General features: G+C 49.1%; 1 protein-coding gene across 2 annotated transcripts in view; it reads right to left on the bottom strand.

Annotated features, from left to right (window-relative positions):
- Pdia4 (protein disulfide isomerase family A member 4) overlaps window positions 1-18,270 on the bottom strand; it is a 21,515-nt gene extending 3,245 nt beyond the window's left edge. Inside the window, exons 1-9 of one of the 2 annotated variants that reach the window (XM_048786757.1) lie at window positions 17,971-18,270; window positions 10,526-10,691; window positions 9,170-9,375; window positions 7,582-7,720; window positions 5,653-5,789; window positions 5,305-5,463; window positions 3,842-3,993; window positions 1,586-1,742; window positions 891-1,124 (exon numbers count right to left, since the gene is read on the bottom strand). In XM_048786757.1, the coding sequence (XP_048642714.1) occupies window positions 891-1,124; window positions 1,586-1,742; window positions 3,842-3,993; window positions 5,305-5,463; window positions 5,653-5,789; window positions 7,582-7,720; window positions 9,170-9,375; window positions 10,526-10,691; window positions 17,971-18,058 (1,438 nt within the window). In that variant the 5' untranslated portion in view covers window positions 18,059-18,270. Of the gene's footprint in view, window positions 1-890; window positions 1,125-1,585; window positions 1,743-3,841; window positions 3,994-5,304; window positions 5,464-5,569; window positions 5,790-7,581; window positions 7,721-9,169; window positions 9,376-10,525; window positions 10,692-17,970 lie in introns of both variants that reach the window. The other variant, XM_015493726.2, reaches the window with a different exon arrangement.
- Between the last annotated feature and the right edge of the window lie 452 nt (window positions 18,271-18,722).

Genomic DNA, 18,722 nt, shown 5'->3' with positions numbered 1-18,722 from the left:
GTGTCCAACTATAACTAAAAAAAAAAAATTAAAAAAAAAAAAAAAAAAGATTTTCTAGAAAAGGCCTCTTAAAATTTCCAAGGCCCATCCTTTTTCTGATTAAAAAAAAAAAAAAAAAAAGCAGAAAAAAAGAATTCGGATGTTTCTAGCCTCTCATCTCCAGGTCCAGGAGGGAAAACCAGGCTCATTAGAACAAGTGGCTGACAACAAAGAGGCTCTGAACCCCAGAGGCATTACCTGAATCCATCTTTCCGGGCTGCCTCTGCGTACCCCTGCTCAAAACCTGACTTTTAGCTTCTATAGGCTGATGCTAAGTAAGCCCTAAGTAATCTTGCTTTTGCTTCTAAAGCAAACAATGGAAGAGGGCTGGGGATGTGTCTCAGTGGTAGAACACCTGCCTAGCCTGAATGAGGCCCTGGGTTCCACCGCCAGTACAGCCAAATAAATAAAGTTCTCTTGTTGCCAGGCATGATGACACACTCTTGTTATCCCAGCTACTTGGAAGCCTGAGGCAGGAGGATCCCAAGTTTGAGGTCAGCCTCAGCAACTAGGCCCTGTCTCAAAACAAAAAGGGCTGGGGATATAGCTCAGTGGTATGGAGCCCCTGGGTACAATCCCCAGTTTAAAAAAAAAAAGAAAAAAAATCAAAAACAAAAACAAACCCTCCCAAATGTTCCAAAACTTCTATGCATTCTTGGTGTCCTGTTGTTTAGGTCACAGCTGGTCCTTCCCCAGACAAGGAAGTCAGGGAGTGAGTGAGCAGGACTGGGAATGGGAAGCGGAGGCTGCCCGTGGACTCTCCTGGCCTCTTGCGCATATGCAGCACCGGACACCCCATGGCTGCCCAGGTTCCGTGTTCCACCTGAGGGGAGAGCTCAGCCTCAGCTCACCTTTTTTAAAAGTGGTGATAAACTCCCGCAGGGTGTCAGAATCAAACTCCTCTGGCTCCATGGCAAACTTCTTCCCATTCTCATCCAGGATGGCCACATTGACGTCCTCCCCACTCTCGCTGAGCCCCAGGTCCTTCACCTCTGTGGCATAGTCTTCCTCATCAGCGATGGCAAAGGTGTACTCAGGGAAGTCCTTAGCCACTTCCAGGACTTTGTTTCGCCAAAACTGAGTAGCTGAAATGGACCAGGCTGTGAGCTGATTGGCTGGCTGGGCACCTATATCTAGCTCAGAGCCTGAGGTGACGTTTAAGACTGTCACTAACACTCTCTGACAACACACAAGCCCCAGATATACCTCAACTGGAGACAAAGGCAAACCTGAAAGAGCCCCACTGTGGGCAGGTGGTCAGGGGCTGCAAGCCCAGCAAGCCCCAGAAGACCCGTGCCCAGATGACACAGCAGTGTCTGGAGCCAAGGTGGCCTAGTCCTGACTGTAGCCTCACCTCCAAGAGGGTGCTGGCCCCAATCGACTATGCTCCCTTCTTGCTAGAAAGATAAGGGAAAAGGAAAGTGACCCTGAAGACACTGAAGCCCTTAGTAAAAACTACATGTGCACCATTAACCTGCGAGGCCCAGGCCAAGGCAGGATTCTGAGTGAGCCCTAGGGCTCCGGATGGGTCTGGCGGGTCCCTCACCAGCTCTGTAATCAAAGCTGAAGTCCACGCTGTAGTAGACAACCACCAGGGGGCGCTTGGTGTACCGCTTGGCATCGTTGGAGGTCTTGCGATGGCCCACCAAGGGCAAAGCGTGCTTCACCACATGGTCCTGGATGGCTGACACCTCGGTGGAACCCTGTTTTGAAGAGGCCACAGGTAAGAGTGGCCAAACAAAAAAGGGATTAGATAGCATACTTTTACTGTCACTGCTAACAGATGTTTGTCTTAAAGAGCTTCTGCATGGGGAGGGGCAGTGGTCCTTGGATCAAACACTCTGGGGGTTTGTCCCCATTCAAGCATACCCCAGTAACTGCCTGCTTGTCAATACTCGTGCACTTCTCAGGCAAGGCCAGGCCCAGTGAGGAACTTTTCAAGAAAGGCGTGGCTCTCCAATGACAACAGCCACCAACATGATCTGAATAGTGCAGAACTTTCCATCTTCAGCTCAACTATCTTCACAAGAGCCTATGAGATTCATCTTATATTTGGCAAGGTGTAACCTCAGATTAGAATGTGGAGTCAAAGCTGTGTGGGGGTGAGTTGCTCAGCGGCTGAGACTACCCCTATTCTCTGGGACATTGTGCCTGCAGACAGCTCAGCACATATGGGCTCAGATGACTGCTCCTGAAGTCTCAGCACTGTGGCCTTTAAGGATGGCTTGTGAAGTTTCCCAGGTGGAATGTCTTGATGACATTTACATGGTATCTGTGACTAGCTGGGCACAGTGGCAGTTGCAATGAAGACACAGCTCAGACTGGGTGTCTCCAGGTTCTCAGTGAGGACTTTACCTCTTTACTGGGCCCTTCATAGACATCACCCTCACAACAAACAGAAGTGGGCACTGCCATGTCTACTTTATAGCTGGAGAAGCTGAGGCACAACCAGTTTGCCCAAGGTTGTACAGATAGAAGTGGTGGGTGAACCCCATGGGCCCACAATTCCCACCTGGATGGGGTGGCCAGGGAGGTGTCCTTAGTGGGTGAAATGTGCTGGAAAAGCAGGAAAGGAGTGCTCTGGAGGGGATCCAGAAGCAGAGCAGCAGGGACAGGCTTAGCAGACTAATCACATTGATGAAGCTTTCTGGGGTCAAGAACCCCTTAAAGAATGTACTGAATGCTAAAGACCCTTTCCTGGGAACATGCACGACCACACAGGGCTATATGCCTGATTCCTGGGGTCCACAGTCCCCTATAAGGGTCCCTCTTTCCATGGGGTGCAGGTCTCTGGATGAAAGGAAGAGAAGTGGGAGGGAGGAGTCACAGCAGCTGTCCCAAGTTCAGGAAAGAGGGTCCTGAGCCTCATGTGGGTTGAGAAATGGATGGGGTGGGCATGCAGTCTAAGAAAGGGACCAAGGGATCTGAGGACAGGGGAGTATGAGGAACCAGACAGACTCAGGACAGTCGCAGCCTCTCTGGGCTCCGTCATCCCCCAGTCTTGTGGCTGCTCCCTACATGCTCGCTCACCTCGCCTCACTATCTCCTCCTCTAGGACCTGAGAGCCTAGAGCCTAATGAGAAAGGTGCATGGGGCCAGCTCAGCCCAGGACACCTGCACTCCATCTCGCTGTACTTCAGCTGCTGTGGGCCCTGGGCAGGAGCACGTGCTCTGCTTGCCAGTTTCTGCTAATTGAAAGCTTCAGAGCTGCCATCCTCTCCAAACCAGATCTATCTGCAGAAACCTGGGGAATGCCGAGCTGGACCCAGGCTCACCCTGAGCTGGTAAGCCACCCAGAACTATATGGTAAAAAACTTTTTAGTTAGATTAGCATGCAAAGAGGTAATACATGTGCCAAGTTGACCAGCTCCACCCAGGGAAGGGGAAGGGCCCACTGGGCATTACAGCCTCAGTACCCAAACCACCTCCCAGCAAATGAGGCTCAATTCTGCCCCAGCTCATCCAGACCAAACCCACCATAACATGGGCACCAAAGGAGACAAGAGCCTACCTGCCAGGAGGTATAGAGAGAACAACTGCTTTGGCAAAAGCAGAGGGAGCCTCACTGGGGCCTTAGGTCTTATGACCTGCCGGGTATGTGGTGCCCCAGCCCCACCCCTCCTGCAAACTTGGTCCCTGAGCCACCTAGCTGAGTTTCCCACCAGTGCTTTCAGGCCAACAGTGGGGTGGGGAGAGGGCTGGGAAAGGCACTCCAGATGCAGTGAACAGGGCAAAACTCCTGCCATGCTTCCAACCCCAGATGCTCATGCCTGCTGGGTGCCCAGGCAGAGCCCTTGCTCACCTGCACATCCATCACGTGGCTCCTGGGCTCATACTTGGACTGGAATTTCTCAGGCTGCATTACGACCAACTTCCCAGGGGAAACTTTCAGGAACTTAGCTATTTCAGTGCTGAAAGTGTGGTGAAATTTGTAATCTTCTCTCAGGTTGTTGGCTGACAAATTAACAATACAATAAAATGCAATTTATTAAACTGCTAAAATGAATGAGGTTTAATTCGTTACCCATACCAGCCAAAGCAAACACCCTAAAAACAACGTGACTAAACCAAAAAATTCTGTGTGGACAATACCCGAGCTTAAACCCCACCATCCGTGACAAGGAGCAGCATAGCGGCACTGAGGCCAACAGCATGTCACATCTGTGTGCAGTGCAGCATCACACATGCCTAGGACCTTACACTGAGTTTCCACCTGGGGTTCTTGGTGGGGGTTTCACCCTAGCCTCCTAAATGGGGAGCTGCAGCCTGAATGCAGTTTATTAGCACTCAGCAAAAGCCCTGGGGAGGCTGGGGTTCCCCCTGCAAGTTTCTTCCTAATTGACAAGTCTAGAATGGATGGCAAGGTTACCTAACCAATAAAGACTGAGGAAACATGAATCAAATTTAGTTCTACTGTAAGTTTTATTACAACATTAATCCACTCAATGTATGCATACTTGTTACTGTGCCATGGTGAGTTGTGAATTTTAAAAAGATGATAATAAGCACTTGGAAGTAGAAAACCAAGCTGCCTGGAATATGGAGGGGAGAAGGCCTCAGGAAAGTAGTAAGGATGGAGAGGAAGGCCAGTATGTGGTCCCCAGGCACCAGGAGCCGGGCCTCGGCAGACAATGGATTTCAAGATGGGGTGATGCCACCTGTCACCACCCTCAGAGAACATGGCTGCTGACAGCTGTCCACCATCATTTCACTTCTCAGGACAGCAAGACTATCCTGTGGTGCCATCTGGGGCGCACTTTGTATTGCCAGGCACTCTGTAAAGCACTTCACCTACATTTTTCCAATTGATCTGACAAGTTCTGGGGGAGTAGTAAAGATGACAGCCTTGGACCTGTGGCCACAGTGTTAGTAATTGGCAGAGCCAGGCCTTGAACCCAGGTCTGAGGCCCTCGCTTTATGGTCAGAGCCTTCCCTCCTACAGAGGGGTAAGGAAGAGGGAAGGCAGACACTTGGATGAGTATGACGTGCCCTCCCCTCTGCTCAGAGGCCAGGAGGATGATGGCGCAGCTAGTTTCCCCCATTTAGTATGTGATCCTACCATCCGTGTGCAAGGAAGGCCAACCAACCCAGCCCCAGCCCCAGGTGGAAGGCTCATTCCCACATATGCTACCCCAGTCAACCATCCAGCCATCTCCTTTGTGATGACTCTTGAGTTTTGTAAAAAACACACTTTGCCCATTTTGATAGCCCCGATCTCCTGGAAGGGCTTATGCATGCTGTTCAGCACAGCGGGCCAGTACTTACCAGCATCCTGATATTGCTGGTAGGCTGGGTCACTTTCTCCCTGAAAGACCCCAATGATGACAACATCGTCCCCATCCTTCAAGAACTCCTGGACCTGCTTCAGGGTTGGAACCTCCTTGGAGGGAGGCCCGGACTGCTCAATCATGTAGTCAACAATCCCTGGGGAGAAAGCACACACCTGAGGAGGGGCTTTTGGAGTGGCCCACACTACTCCCCTATTATGGGGCTCGCCCCACCATGGGGTGGGGAAAGGACGTGGCCGTACCATATTTCTCTCGTGGTCCATTGTACTCAAAAGGCCTTCCCTTGCGGAAAATTTTCAAGGTAGGGTAGCCAGAGACATCAAACCTCTTAGCCAGGTCCGTCTCTGCAGTGGCATCAACTTTTGCCAGTGGAATTGGCGGGGAGCGCTTGCTGAGCTCCTTGGCGGCCTTCTCGTACTCAGGGGCAAGTTTCTTGCAGTGTCCACACCTGCCAAGGGGAAGTCAGTTCTATCAGGGGCCTGTCCCAGTGTGGACTCATCTCCCAGCTAAATGAGGTGCAGAAACTAATCCAGTGTACCCAAGCAACTCAGGTGCATCCAGTAAACCTCAGAATATCTCCTAGGTGTGGACACTGAGCCAGGGCCCTGGGAGAAACCAGGAGGTGAAGATGTGAGCTTCCTACATGGCATCTGTGCACCAGAGTATGCACAAGGGCATGTTTATACACACATGAACCCACGTGTAAGAGTGCAGGTAGGAGCATCTGCATGGAGTAGGCAAGATCCACAGGAAAGGCCGAGACAGACAATGTCCTAAGAAGGGAGAGAATATTCTTGGTTGGGGAGCTGGCAAGGATAAAGTCGGGGAAGGCTTCACAGAGGTCATGACAGCTGAGCTGGGGCGTGAGGTACATGGAGGAATCAGACAGGAGCCCCTAAGAGTAGGACGAGGTAACGACATCACAGAGACATGGAAAGGATGAAGAGTGTGACCAGCCTGCGCTTGCACAAGCAAACCAGGGCAGGAGAAGACAGGCGTGAGTCAGAGGAACCCAGGCTGCTGTGCAAAACTCAGCCCGTCTACACCACATGACCTGCCAACACCTGCGTGGCCAGGGCCTCATGTGTCACAGGCTCTCAATCCTCAGTTAAACACTGTCTTGCCCTGGCCTTTAGGACACCCAAAAAACCTGAAGGATTGCCCCTGCAACATGGAAACTATTTGCAAGTAGAAGGATAAATGTCTTCCAAGGTATCAAAAACCAAACAAACCGCACCACATACACCCAGCACGGGCAACGGTCTGCTGCACCTGGCTCCTGAATGTCTGCAAATCAGAATCCCTAAAACAACCCATAGGTGTAATGTCCTGTTGCTCTTCCTCTTCCCACTCCCCAACCACCAAGCCAGGGCCGCTTTTGTAGCAGGACAAGGGCCAGCATCTCCCAGCATCACTGGAGGGTTAAGGGGGAGGTCACCGCCTGCCTGCTCACCAACCAAGGCATTTCTTCCCTTCTTCCCAATTTGTTTTCCTCTGTCTTCTCACTTCATTTGCACATCCCATGACTAGGTGCAGTGATTTTTCCTACAGAACCCAGAAAGCCTCAATTTAGGCTTGGGAGCCCTGGCCCTTCACTGTGCACCAGGCACAGCCTCCGCCTGCCTGATTCTAGGCACACACACTTCCTCTCCCCATCAACTCCCTGGAACTCACCCACAGAAGAGCCACTTGAGGCCACTCTTCTTGGTTTGCCTGATTTGTCATTTATTGGCCTCTACCCTGACCCACAGGACATATCCTGACAACTGTTGGAACTGCTCAAGAATCAGAAGCACTGATTGACCCATGACAAACTCACCAAGTGCCTCAGGTCACCTCCTGAGAAGGCCAATGGCCCTCTTGCAGGAACACTCATTCGCCTTTGAAAAGTCTTCCTTCCGATTTGCTCTGTCCACTTTGTCGCCCCATCCTATCTCCTGGGATATCCTTATAATTGGTCACGCCCCTTCCCCACCCCCATGAAGCCTGATGACAGCAGCCACTTTGGTCCACAAGCTTTTGGGAACCTCACTGATCTGCTGCCTGAACTCTCCCCCACTTTCTTTCTGGTATCTCTTTCCTTGATTACCTGTTTCCTTCCACACCCACTCCCCCGGTGGCACCGTTATGAACTCCCCTCTTCCAGAATACCTGGTACCTTGGCCTCCACCTGCACTGCACCCTCCACCCAAGCCCAGCAGGGTGTTGAATAATCAACATCTTAGTAGCACGAAACTGAAGACCCCCATCTCACCATGGGGCATAAAACTCCACCAGAATTATGTCTGCATCATTCACAACTTCATCGAAGTTCTCTTTGGTCAACACAAGTGTGACTTCTGGGGGAGGTGTCCAGTTGGGTTGGGAGACTTCTCTGACCTTGGCAACAATTTCTGAAATAAGGGGAACAAAAAGAAAAAGACTGAGCACATGGAGACCCAAGCTGCAGGTTCTTACTTCACCTCCCTCCAGAAGCAGGTAGAGAAGGAGTAAGTGGCAAGGGGAGCAGGAATTGTGTGACTTCCTGAACTCTGATGGCATCTCTAGCCAGGGCCACTTTCACAGTTTTGAGAATGCAGTTAAGTCAGCGGGTCTTTCCCAACAACCATCTGGGACATTTCCACTGCCACAAACCGGACCCGAGCCTTCTCTAGAAGGCAGGAGACCTACTTGATGTATGGTCTCATTTTCTCCTGGACTGTGTACCAACTGGTTTTGGTCAAATATGCTTATTAATAGAATTCTGGGAAATCCCCTTAACATGTACAGGCTGTATATGTATTTAATCATACATATCTAGCACTAGTATATTACATGCATGCCAAAATGTTTGCAAGAATCAAGAAAAATATAAAAGGAACAATAGCCCCTGTCTGCTCAGGGTATACTGGCATCACCTGAGAAGGCTTTTTAAAAAATGCTGTTTGTGGCTTCATTCCCCAGAAATGTAGTCAACAGCTACAGCTGGTCACAAGACTATGTCCTGACAAAAAACTTGCCAGGAGCAGAACAGAAGGTCTAGAGGGTCTAGCATTTGCAAAGCCTTGGGTTCCATCCCCTGTATCACAAAAATCAAAAACCTCAGAACCTCCTTCAATGTTCTCTCCACCATTCTACATGCAGAATGGAAAATGCAGCAGCATACTGTTTTAGAAAACTGATTACAAGAGCGATATGCCACTGGGTACAGTGGCACAAACGTAATCACAACAATTTGGCTGAAAAGGGCTAAGGATGTAACTCAGAGGAAGAATGTTTCTGGGTTCAATCCCTAGTACTACCACCATCACAAAAAAAGAAAAAAAACTAGTATGCCCCTGCTAAGGAAACCACATTTTTTATCTGTTTATTCATTTAATAAAACTTCTGTGGTGCCTCATGTGAGCAAGCAGGAACCCAACAGGTCTGAATGCAGATGCTGTTGCAGACTCCTGGAACTGCACTCTCTGTGCATGGCTTTGCACCACAGCCTGTGAAGCCCTCCCTGGACGCTCCTAAGAAGTGCCAGTTACTTGGCCTACCTTGAGCCTTACCAAATCAGAAATTCAGGCTGGGGCCAGCCACCTGTCCGAGCCAGCCCTCCAGATGCATGCTACATACCAAGGACCACTGCTCTGAAACACCACTGGGATTGGGCCCTCTGGTGTCATTTCTAATGTTCCTGCTCCAGATCTTGGCTGCCATGGTTTGGAATGTGAAAACACCTCTCCCACCAACCTCACTTACCCCAAACACTCCAGCAGGCTGGTGCTCCTGGGGGAGCCAGTCCCAGGACACTTGCCCTTCCTCCCTTGTGACCACCCAAGTGTCTGCTCCCCTCACTGTGCTTAGTACTAGCTCACCTTCGTGGGTCCGGGAGCCATCATAGTCCACAGCCTGGCCCTTCTTCAGAATCTTGATGGTCGGATAACCACTCACATCAAACCTGCTAGCCAGCATGGATGCTGAGGTGGCGTCGATCTTAGCAACTGCAATGGGAGGATCATTACTCTTCAAGGTACTAGCAATCTTTTCATATTCCGGAGCAAACTGCTTGCAATGCCCACACCTAAGGATCAGATTGAGGGAAGGAGAAACAGGTTACTGCACCATGCAGATGCAATCCAACATCACACACACACACACACAAAGGGGGGCTAAGGAAATATCTGCAGTTAAGAGGAATGACTCCACATAACACCATGGGGAGGCAAAAGAGGCTTTAAGTCAAGCAGATCTAGGTTTGAATTCCAGCTCTGCCTTGGCAAGTACTCTCAACCCAAATGATCCCTTCTGTTTACAGTCAGCCCTCCACATCCACATGGTGCACACCCATGAATTCAGCCAACTGTGGATCAACAACAACAAAAACCACTGCATCTGTACTGAACACACAGACTTGTCTTCTTGTCACTATTCCCTGAACAGTGCAGCAGAACAACTACTGACATAGCACTTATTTTGTGTTACATATTGTAAGTATTGTAAATAATCTTCAGATGATGTACACACCTGTGATCCCAGCTACTCAAGAGGTGAAGCAGGATCAAAGGTCGAAGGCCAGCCTAGGCATCTTAGACTCTCAAAAATAAAATAAAAAAGGCCGGGTGTAGCTCAGTGGTAGAATACTTGGTTAGCAATGTGTGAGGCCCTGGGTTCCATCCCTAGTACCACACACAAAACAACCCCGAAATACAAGAGGATATGCAGAATCACACACAGTCACACCATTTCATATAAGGAACCGGAGCATCTGTGTATTTTGGTGTCTGTGAGGGACGGTGGAGGCTAGATTAGTCCCCTTGGAGTCCAAAGGACAACTGTAAAAGTCTCTCAAAGTTTGGGCCAGTGATCCCTTTCAGGCGGTCTGTGAAGTCAGAATCCCTGAAGACACACACTGAGAATAAGGTAGGATTTTCCAGAGGCTACCTGACTTAGAGAAGGAAGATGAGAGCCAGCAGGTACAGCACTAGGAGGGGTGAGACGAGAAAGGAAACGGGGTGCCTGTGTCCATTAAAAAATAAACCACGAGTCCTACAGGCCAACAGCCCGAACTTAGGGGAGCCACCAGAACCCCGCAGAGCCTGCCTTCCCTGAGGCTGCCATGAGGCGGCTCAATGCCAACTGGCAGAAGGGAGCCTGGGGTCTGGACAGCAGTGAGGGGAGGGCCTTCTGCACTGAGGCCGACTAGCCATGGGAACCGGAACGCAGGTCCTTACCATGGCGCGTAGAACTCCAGCAGCACCGTGTCTTTATCAGCCACAAAGTTATCAAAATTTGCATCATTCAGGACCAAGACACCATTTTCTTCCTTAACTTCCAAGTCTTCTTCCTCCTCCTCCTCCTGCTCTTCATCCTCAATAGCATCTTCTCTTTCAGAAGCATCTGAATGGAAAATACTGGTGAAGAAACTGATGACTCTTTTTTTTTTTTTTTAAACTTTCTTAGAACCCCCAAAGCCTCCAAATGTGTCATGAGTCCTGTGCAGCCAGAACCTCCTCACCCCAGCAATTCTGCTCTGGGTCTGCACACTATGTGGCCACTTTAGATGCCAATAATAATAATAATTATTATTATTATTATTAATTATTATTATTTAAAGAGCAAATGCCTCAGAAAGGCTTGGCTGGCAGGATGAGCCCCCTCCAAATGCAAAGCCCTCTGCCTTGCTCTGCTTTCCACCAACAGGGCCTTGATGTAACCTCCCGTGAACGAGTTACCTGCCTGGCCCCCAAAATAGTAGAAATGGGAAATAGGGACTCCTTCTTGACTTTTCACCCTGGAGGATTAGTTCTGTTTCTGAAAAGGGTGACATTTTACCTCAGTCAGACAACAAATTACACCTCTGCTTAGAAGCAAAGTTTTCTTCTTGGAATGCAGGAAACTGAGTAGAACCTGTCAAGTTTGATTTTTTGCCAAACTACAGAACAGATCCAAGTGTTTGTGAAACTCCAGTTGTTTTTTGATTTTTTAATTTTTTTATAATTGTAGAAGGATAGCATGCTTTTATTTATTTTTATGCAGTGCTAAGGGTTGAACCTAGTGCCTCACACATCTAGGCAAGTGCTCTGCCCCTGAGCTACAACCCCAGTTCCCCCAGTTCTAATTGACCAGCTTTTCATAGCAGCAAATGGAACTGAGTGCAACAAGCACAATAATTTCACTAACTCCAAGGCCAGAATATTTCTAGAGGCCAATGCTTTTCTGGAGTTACTTCTCAGGAGCTCAATCAACACTGCTAGCTACTTGGGGCTGAGGGTGCACTCGGGGCCTGAAAACTGTCAAGGGACTGGGACTCCTGGGACCTGTGGCCTCTGCTAAGCCAGTGTTGGATCTGCAGCTGGGACAGTGGGGCCATGTACTCGCTGCTCCCACATGGCCCATAATACCTTGCTTCCCAGCATACTCAGATGTTCTGGAGAATGGGGGTATAGCTCTCTTCATTATTAAAATCTATAATCTAGCTGGTACATGGTGTAATCCCAGCTACTCAGGAGGTTGAGCAGGAGGATGGCAGATGAGACCCTGTCTAAAAGAAAGGCAGACAGACTAGGGATATAGCTTGTGGTAAAGCATCCCTGGGTTTAAAAAACGCACAAAACTACCAATCTGCAGGGATGTTCTGGAGCTTCTCTGCCCAGTGGGCACCATCCCAGCCCCACTGCCTGGCCGCTCAGCCCAGTCACAGAATGGAATTTACTAGCTTGCAGAAGAGAAGACCGGAGAGAAGGCATTAGGGAACTTCCTCCTCCTCAGGCTAGGAGCCTCAGAGGACAGGAAGCAGAACTGCAGAGTCTGCTCAGTCAGTTACACAGGTGGAAGGGAAGATTCAAGCGTATGGTGAGGGCACCTAAAACACAACCACAAAGGCTAATCTTTTCAGGGTGATTTTACAAAAAGGATGTGCAAAGGTGTTTTCTTGCTATGCTCTGAAGAAAGCAAGAAAAGCCTGAAGTAGACTCAGCACTCCTAATGAGAGGCTCCTGATTAAATGGGTCAGCCCGTTCCCAGGAGGCAATCTGTTTAACATTCAAAAAAATGAACTGTATTTTCCTTTTAAAGGATAACAAAGTGATAGAACATTCCCTACATAATTAAGCACTCTCTACTGCATTAAGGCATGACCTTCTTTCCGTTCCTCCCACAAAACCCCAGAGTTGATTTCTCTGCAAATTGAGAAAGGCCCAGAAACAGAGAACCCAGGGTGTCCCATACAGGTGCTCTACCACTGAGCTACACCACCAGTCCCTGGCTCTATGATCCCATTGTTATGGTTTGGATGTGAAATGTCCCCCAAAAGCTCATGTGTGAGACAATGCATGAAGGTTTAGAGGAGAAATGACTGAGTTGTGAGAGACTTAACCCAAGCAGTGAAAAGTCCCCTGACAGGGATTAAATGAGTGGTAACTGAAATGGTAGGGTATAGCTGGAGGAGGTGGGCATTGAGGGCTTAGCTTTGGGGTATATATTTGTATCTTGCAAGTGAAGACCTCTCTTTCTGCTTTCTGATCAACATGTGAGCTGCTTCCCTTCGCCACAATCTTCCTCCATGATGTTTTGTCTTACCTCAAGCCCAAGGAATGCAGCCTACTGTCCATGGACTAAGACCTCTGAAACTCTGAGCCCCCAAATACTTTTCCTCCTGTAAAATTGTTCTTATTGGTTCCTTTAGTTATAGCAACAAAAAAGCTGACTAAAACAAAAATTGGTACCCAAAGTGGGGTCATATAACCTGACCTTGTGGTTTAGAAGCTTTTGGAGATTTTTGGAATTCGTGGGAGGAATTTTGGAAAGGTTAGTCATGCAAGCTAGCAAAGCTTTAGAATGTTGTAAGTGGATTTAAAAAAAAAAAAAAAAATATAAGTTTCAAAGCATCAAGTGAACCCGTTTCAATTTTAGTCAAACTCTTTTTTTTTTTTTTTTTAAGAGAGAGAGAGAGAGAGAATTTTAATATTTATTTTTTAGTTTTTTTCGGCGGACACATCTTTGTTTGCATGTGGTGCTGAGGATCAAACCCGGGCCGCACGCATGCTAGGCAAGCATGCTACCACTTGCCACATCCCCAGCCTGTAAGTAGATCTGAGGTTTCAGAGGAAAAGAACTCTATTGGAACTTGAACCAGAGGACATTCCTATTATGTTCTGGCTAAGAAGTTGTCCACATTTTGTTCTGTGAGGCCGATTTTAAAAGCAACAGACTTCTTAATGTGGAGGACGAAGTTTCTAGACAGCATAGCATTCAAATGGTGGCATGGATATTGCTGGTGGCTTTTACCCAAGTTTATTATATTAAGGAGCAGAAAGCAGAGCAGAAATTTTAAAACTTGGATTTGAAAGGTGGGAGTAAAACTGGAGCTAAGAAAGTTGCAGTTAATAAAGACATTATTGCGACTAAAGAAATGCTAGAGACTTTGCCCAGAGACCATAAGAAAGATGGTTTGAGGGCATCTCAGGAATTGGCAAGACCACATCCATCTCAGATTTAAGCGAATATTAAGTAAAAATTCTATCTTGACGAGTGGGGCACCTTATTCGCACAAGTGGGCCAAGGAAGTTTTGTTAATGTGCTCAGCCACCCAGAGGATGCTGCACTCAGAGTCCCCGAAGGCTTTACCACTGCTCCAGATGGCAGCAGACCTCGGCATCAATCATGTGGTGCTGGTTCTTCAGGAACGCAGGATACTAGAGTTAGGGGGTCACGGAGGCTTCCACCAAGATTTCAAAGGAATGCCTGGGAGGCCAGGTAAAGTGCAGCAGGGTCAGAGTCCCTACGGACATCCCCTGAGAAGTCAAAGTGTGGAGTTGTGAGGAAGAAGCTGAAGCTCCAGTGGAAACCCCAAGATTAAGAAATGCCAGTAACGTAGTCTGTCTGCCAAGGAAAGCTGCAAGAATCCAGCAGAAGCAAGCCAACAGAAAGGGATGTGGACAGCAACCAGTACATCCACAGGGGAGGAGCCACACAAGCCCTTTGGAGAAAACATCACACTGCTATGTGCTCCAGATGCCGGACATGGAACTACAGAACTTGTTTGCCCAGCTGGACTTCGGTCTTTGGCTCTATCTGTACTATTTTTCTGAATGGAAATGTTTACTCTGTACCTTTATATATTGGATATTTGTACACTTTCTTTGATCTTTACAGGAGCTCATAATGTGAGTTTGCCCCAAGTCTCAGAGAGTCTTCAGACTCTGAACTAAATTATTCTGCACTGTGAGATGGGCATGAGATTTTGGGGGCCAGGGGTGGAATGCTATGGTTTGGATGTGAAGTGTCCCCCAAAAGCTCACATGTGAGACAATGTATGGAGGTTTCGAGTCTTAACCCAACCAATGAACTGATCCCCTAACGGAATTAACTAAGTGGTTAACTGAAGGCAGGTAGGGTGTGGCTGGAACAGGTAGGTCACAGGGTCCAGCATATCTTGTGTACATATCTGGTGAGTGAAACCTCCGTTTCCTGATCATCATGTGAGCAGCTTTCCTTTGCCATCCTCTTCCTCCATGATGTTCTGCCTCACCTCCAGCCCCGAGGAATGGAGCCTGCTATCTATGGACTGAGACCTCTGAAACAGTGAGCCCCCAAATAAACTTTTCTTCTTCTAAAATTGTTCTTATGGGGTCTTTTAGTTACAGCAACAAATAAGCTGACTAAAACACCTGTCTACTAGAAATCTACATATCCCTGCAAGCTAGACACATCATATCCTAATGGGGACACTACTTTTCACTGGACTTCACTTTTAAATTTGGACATTCTAAGATAGAACACCCATTGAAACATTCCAGCACCACCTGAAGTAGTCTCCTATCATGAGGTAAATGAAGCCTCCTACATTCATGTCCACCTCGCTCACCCTACAGGAGAAAGCCACTCCTGAAACGGGAGGGGGGGGGGTCCAACCAGGTGGCTGAAATCCCCTTTGACTCCTACCAAACACACCTGAGGACAACTTTGCACCCCTCCTCTGTCCAGCCCAGATGCAGGCAGCGACCACAAGGATGCCCTCACTCTACCTCCTCAGCTGGCCAATTCCAGTTTCCACCAGGGGCACCCCTGTAATAGCTGCACAAACGACCATTAAGCCAACACTTAACGGTTTATGGTGAACAAGAAAAAGACAAAGTTGTTATCAGAATAGGGATCAAATCATTATCACTGATATTAACTATGTGCCAGGCACTGTGCCAAACTCTTTAAAAGTTTCTTCCCAATACACAAAGTTTAAGGTGAGACCATTCTGGTCTTCCACTTTTTTGTGGGGTCACGGCTTTAGAGGTCTCAATCCACAGGACAGCTCCATTCCTCAGGGCTTGAGGTGAAGCAGGACATAATGGAGAGAGTGGCTGAGGGAAGCAGCTCACATCAAGGTGATCAGGAAGCAGAGAGAAAATCCGCTCCCCAGATACAAATATATACCCCACAGCCACACCCTACCCACCTCCAAGTTACCTCTCAGCTAATCCCTATCAGGGGATTAAGTCACTGAGTTACTGGGTTCAGATTCTTACAACCCAATCATCTCTCCTCTGAACCTTCTTGCATTGTCTCATACTTGAGCTCTTGGGAGACACCTCACATCCAAACCATAACACCACTGAACTACATACATCCTTAGTTCTTTTTATTCCTCATTTTGGGACAGTCTCACTAAATTGCTGAGGTTTGCCTCAAACTTTTAATCCTCCGACTCAGCCTCCGGAGTCGTTGGGATTACAGGCATGCACCATTATTTTAGCTGGAAAAGTCCAGGCAACTTCTAATCCAAAACATGGAAAGCCCTGGCACCTGAGGCTTAGACCAGATGGCTTAAGTCTACTTAGCAACCACACTGGGGGATGGGACATTTAGGTGCCCAGATATCACTGTGCTGATGAATCTAAAATGTGAGAGAAACCAAAGAAAGGCCTAAAGATTTCGAGCCTGGCATAGTGGTGCATGGCTATAATTGCAGTGATCTGGGAGGCTGAGACAGGAGGATTACAAATTCAAGGCCAGCCTCAGCAACTTAGTGAGATTCTGTCTCAAAATAAAAAAAGGAATGGGAATTGTAGCTCAGTGGTAAAGCACCCCTGGGTTCAATAAATCTGTTGACTAAGTCATATGTGAAAGGCTATGAAAATTAAGGGCTAGTGATGCCCTCACGGATAAGAGGGAGTCAAGGAGAAAGCCAGAAGGATATGCCCTTGATCAGGATACCCCAGAGATACCCTGGCTCACTCCAGAAGCAACTGCTTCCCAGGGACAATACAGCACTAGTGATTTACAACCCACAGTATAAACTTGATGGTCCCCAAAGTCCTTGAAGTCCACCCAAGTGTGCCACTCTCCTGAGCCTCTCAAGAATCCCCCCAAAATCAGTGGATCGAAATATAGACAATGCTACTGTACTTTCCAGCTAGGTTCCCAAAAGTATCCAAATGCAAAATTTACTCTGCCTATGAAAAGTAAAAAACTTGTTTAAAATACAGACTCAAGGGCCTAACCCCACTTTGTATTTAAATAAGCACCCAAGTGATTTGGATAAAGGTGCCAAGACACCTGTAGGCAGTACTGATTCCTGGTTCCTTTCAGCAGGTGTTTTTTTCCCACTGAGTCTGGGTTTTACTTCCTTTTCTACTGGGCAAAGACTTCTGAATCTGACCCACACAGAAGTTACTCAATTTATTTGAAAAAGTCTAAAGTTCACGTTTCCCCAACACACTAATATTGGAAAAGCGGGGTTATTTATATTGGAATAAACTTAGCAGGTAAAAAGCTAGTGGTAAGGAAAAAGGACACAAAGGAAGAAGGTTAAGACCAATACTAAATGCCCAGCTCTCTAGGAATTGCAACTGTAACGAGTACTTCTTAATTTTCAAAGCTCTCTTATGTTTGCAGGTAGCTGATTTCAAAGAAAAATGCAGGAACATGATGAGGCTCTGTACCCTGTCCCTAGCAGAGTGCGGGTTTCCAGGGTGGGGACCACACAACCCAAGCTTGACTCCTCCAACACAGACCGGCACATACTGGGTGCTGAATAAATGCTAAGAGAGATGAGGTCTCCTCTTTATACGGAAGACGCAAACCTCCCTTTCACCTTCAAACCAGAACCCGTGCATTAATTATTTCCAAATCTACAGAGAACATTTTTAAAGAAGACGCCTGCTGCCCGCGGCTGCCCCTGCGAGCTCCCACGAGCGTCCTCCCGCCCTCGCATCTTCTCTAAAACCTGTTTGGACACTGTGGACCCCCTTCTTCCCTCACAATCTCTGGGCGTGTGCGTCTGGAAGTTTTAATAAGTTCCACGATCCTCCTTTCAGGGCAGAAGACAATCAGCTTGGACCTAAGAAAATCTGAGAATGAAAACGAAGGAGCCTTGCAAAGAAGCCTGTCTGTACCCCGTTCTGCGTCCCAGACTCGGGTGGCAGGGACTTCTAGTGAGTCGGAGCTCGTGGGCCCCGAGCCTCGGCCTCTTGGTCGTCTCCACTAAGAGATCCCCAAAGCCGTCCAACACCCCTTTCCTTCCCCTGAAAGCCCAGCAAGTCCGCACAGCGAGCGACGGCCGTCCCTAGATCTGCAGGAACCTGCGCGAAGCCCGACGGGCCACCAGGTCTTACAACCCGGGCTCCCACGGCTTCCAGCCTCGCGGACGCACGAAGCCCTCCCCAGCCAGGCCCCCGCTCACCTTCGTCCGTTCCCTCGGCGCTGGCCGCGGCCAGCAGCTGCGCCAGAGCCAAGAGCAAGACGAGCACGCAGGCTTTTCGGAGCCTCATGGCGGCAGCAGCGGAGCGCGGCCTCCAGGCGCCGGCAGCCGTGGAGCACTCCCAGACTTGCCCAACGACAGAGGAGCGCAGAAAACACTCCAGGAAGTCCTCCCAGGCAAATGACCGGGGGCGGGGAAGCCGTCGGTAGGCCAATCCCCGCGCGCGGCCGGACGCGCAGGCAGGGCCCCTCGCTGCGTCCTACCTTCTCCCCCGCCCAGGCTCAGGCCGCGCCGGCGCGCCCCTGGAAGCGCGTTTAAAACTCCGAGCCCTAACGTGAGGTGCCCCCTTCTGATTGGCTGCGCGGCGGCCACCAATCAACGGCTGCCACTCGGTTTGCGCGGAGCGCACAGGCCGAGAGACCCAGCAGGGTAGAACAAAAGCGGCCGGCGGAGCTCAAGGGGGCGGGGCCTTGCAACGTATCAGGGTGCGATTGGCTAGCAGCGCAGTGGGCGTGGGGGGCGGGGCCTGGGAGCGGTGGGCTGGGCGGGCTGGGCTGCCCGCCTGGCGTGGCAGGAAGAACACGTGGCCTTAGGGGTGCTGTGGTGCCCTGCCCGCACAGTCCTAGAGAAGCGGGAACCAAAGGGGACCAGCATGAGCCAGTCTGTTGTTGGAAGAAGGAGAGAGATGGGCTCCCGATCTGCAACGTGGTCATGGGCTTCTTGGTTTCTCTTAA

The sequence above is a fragment of the Marmota marmota genome, unplaced genomic scaffold, assembly GCF_001458135.2.
Source record: "Marmota marmota marmota unplaced genomic scaffold, marMar, whole genome shotgun sequence".
NCBI lineage: Eukaryota > Metazoa > Chordata > Mammalia > Rodentia > Sciuridae > Marmota > Marmota marmota.
This window is presented reverse-complemented; position numbering and strand designations above follow the sequence as displayed.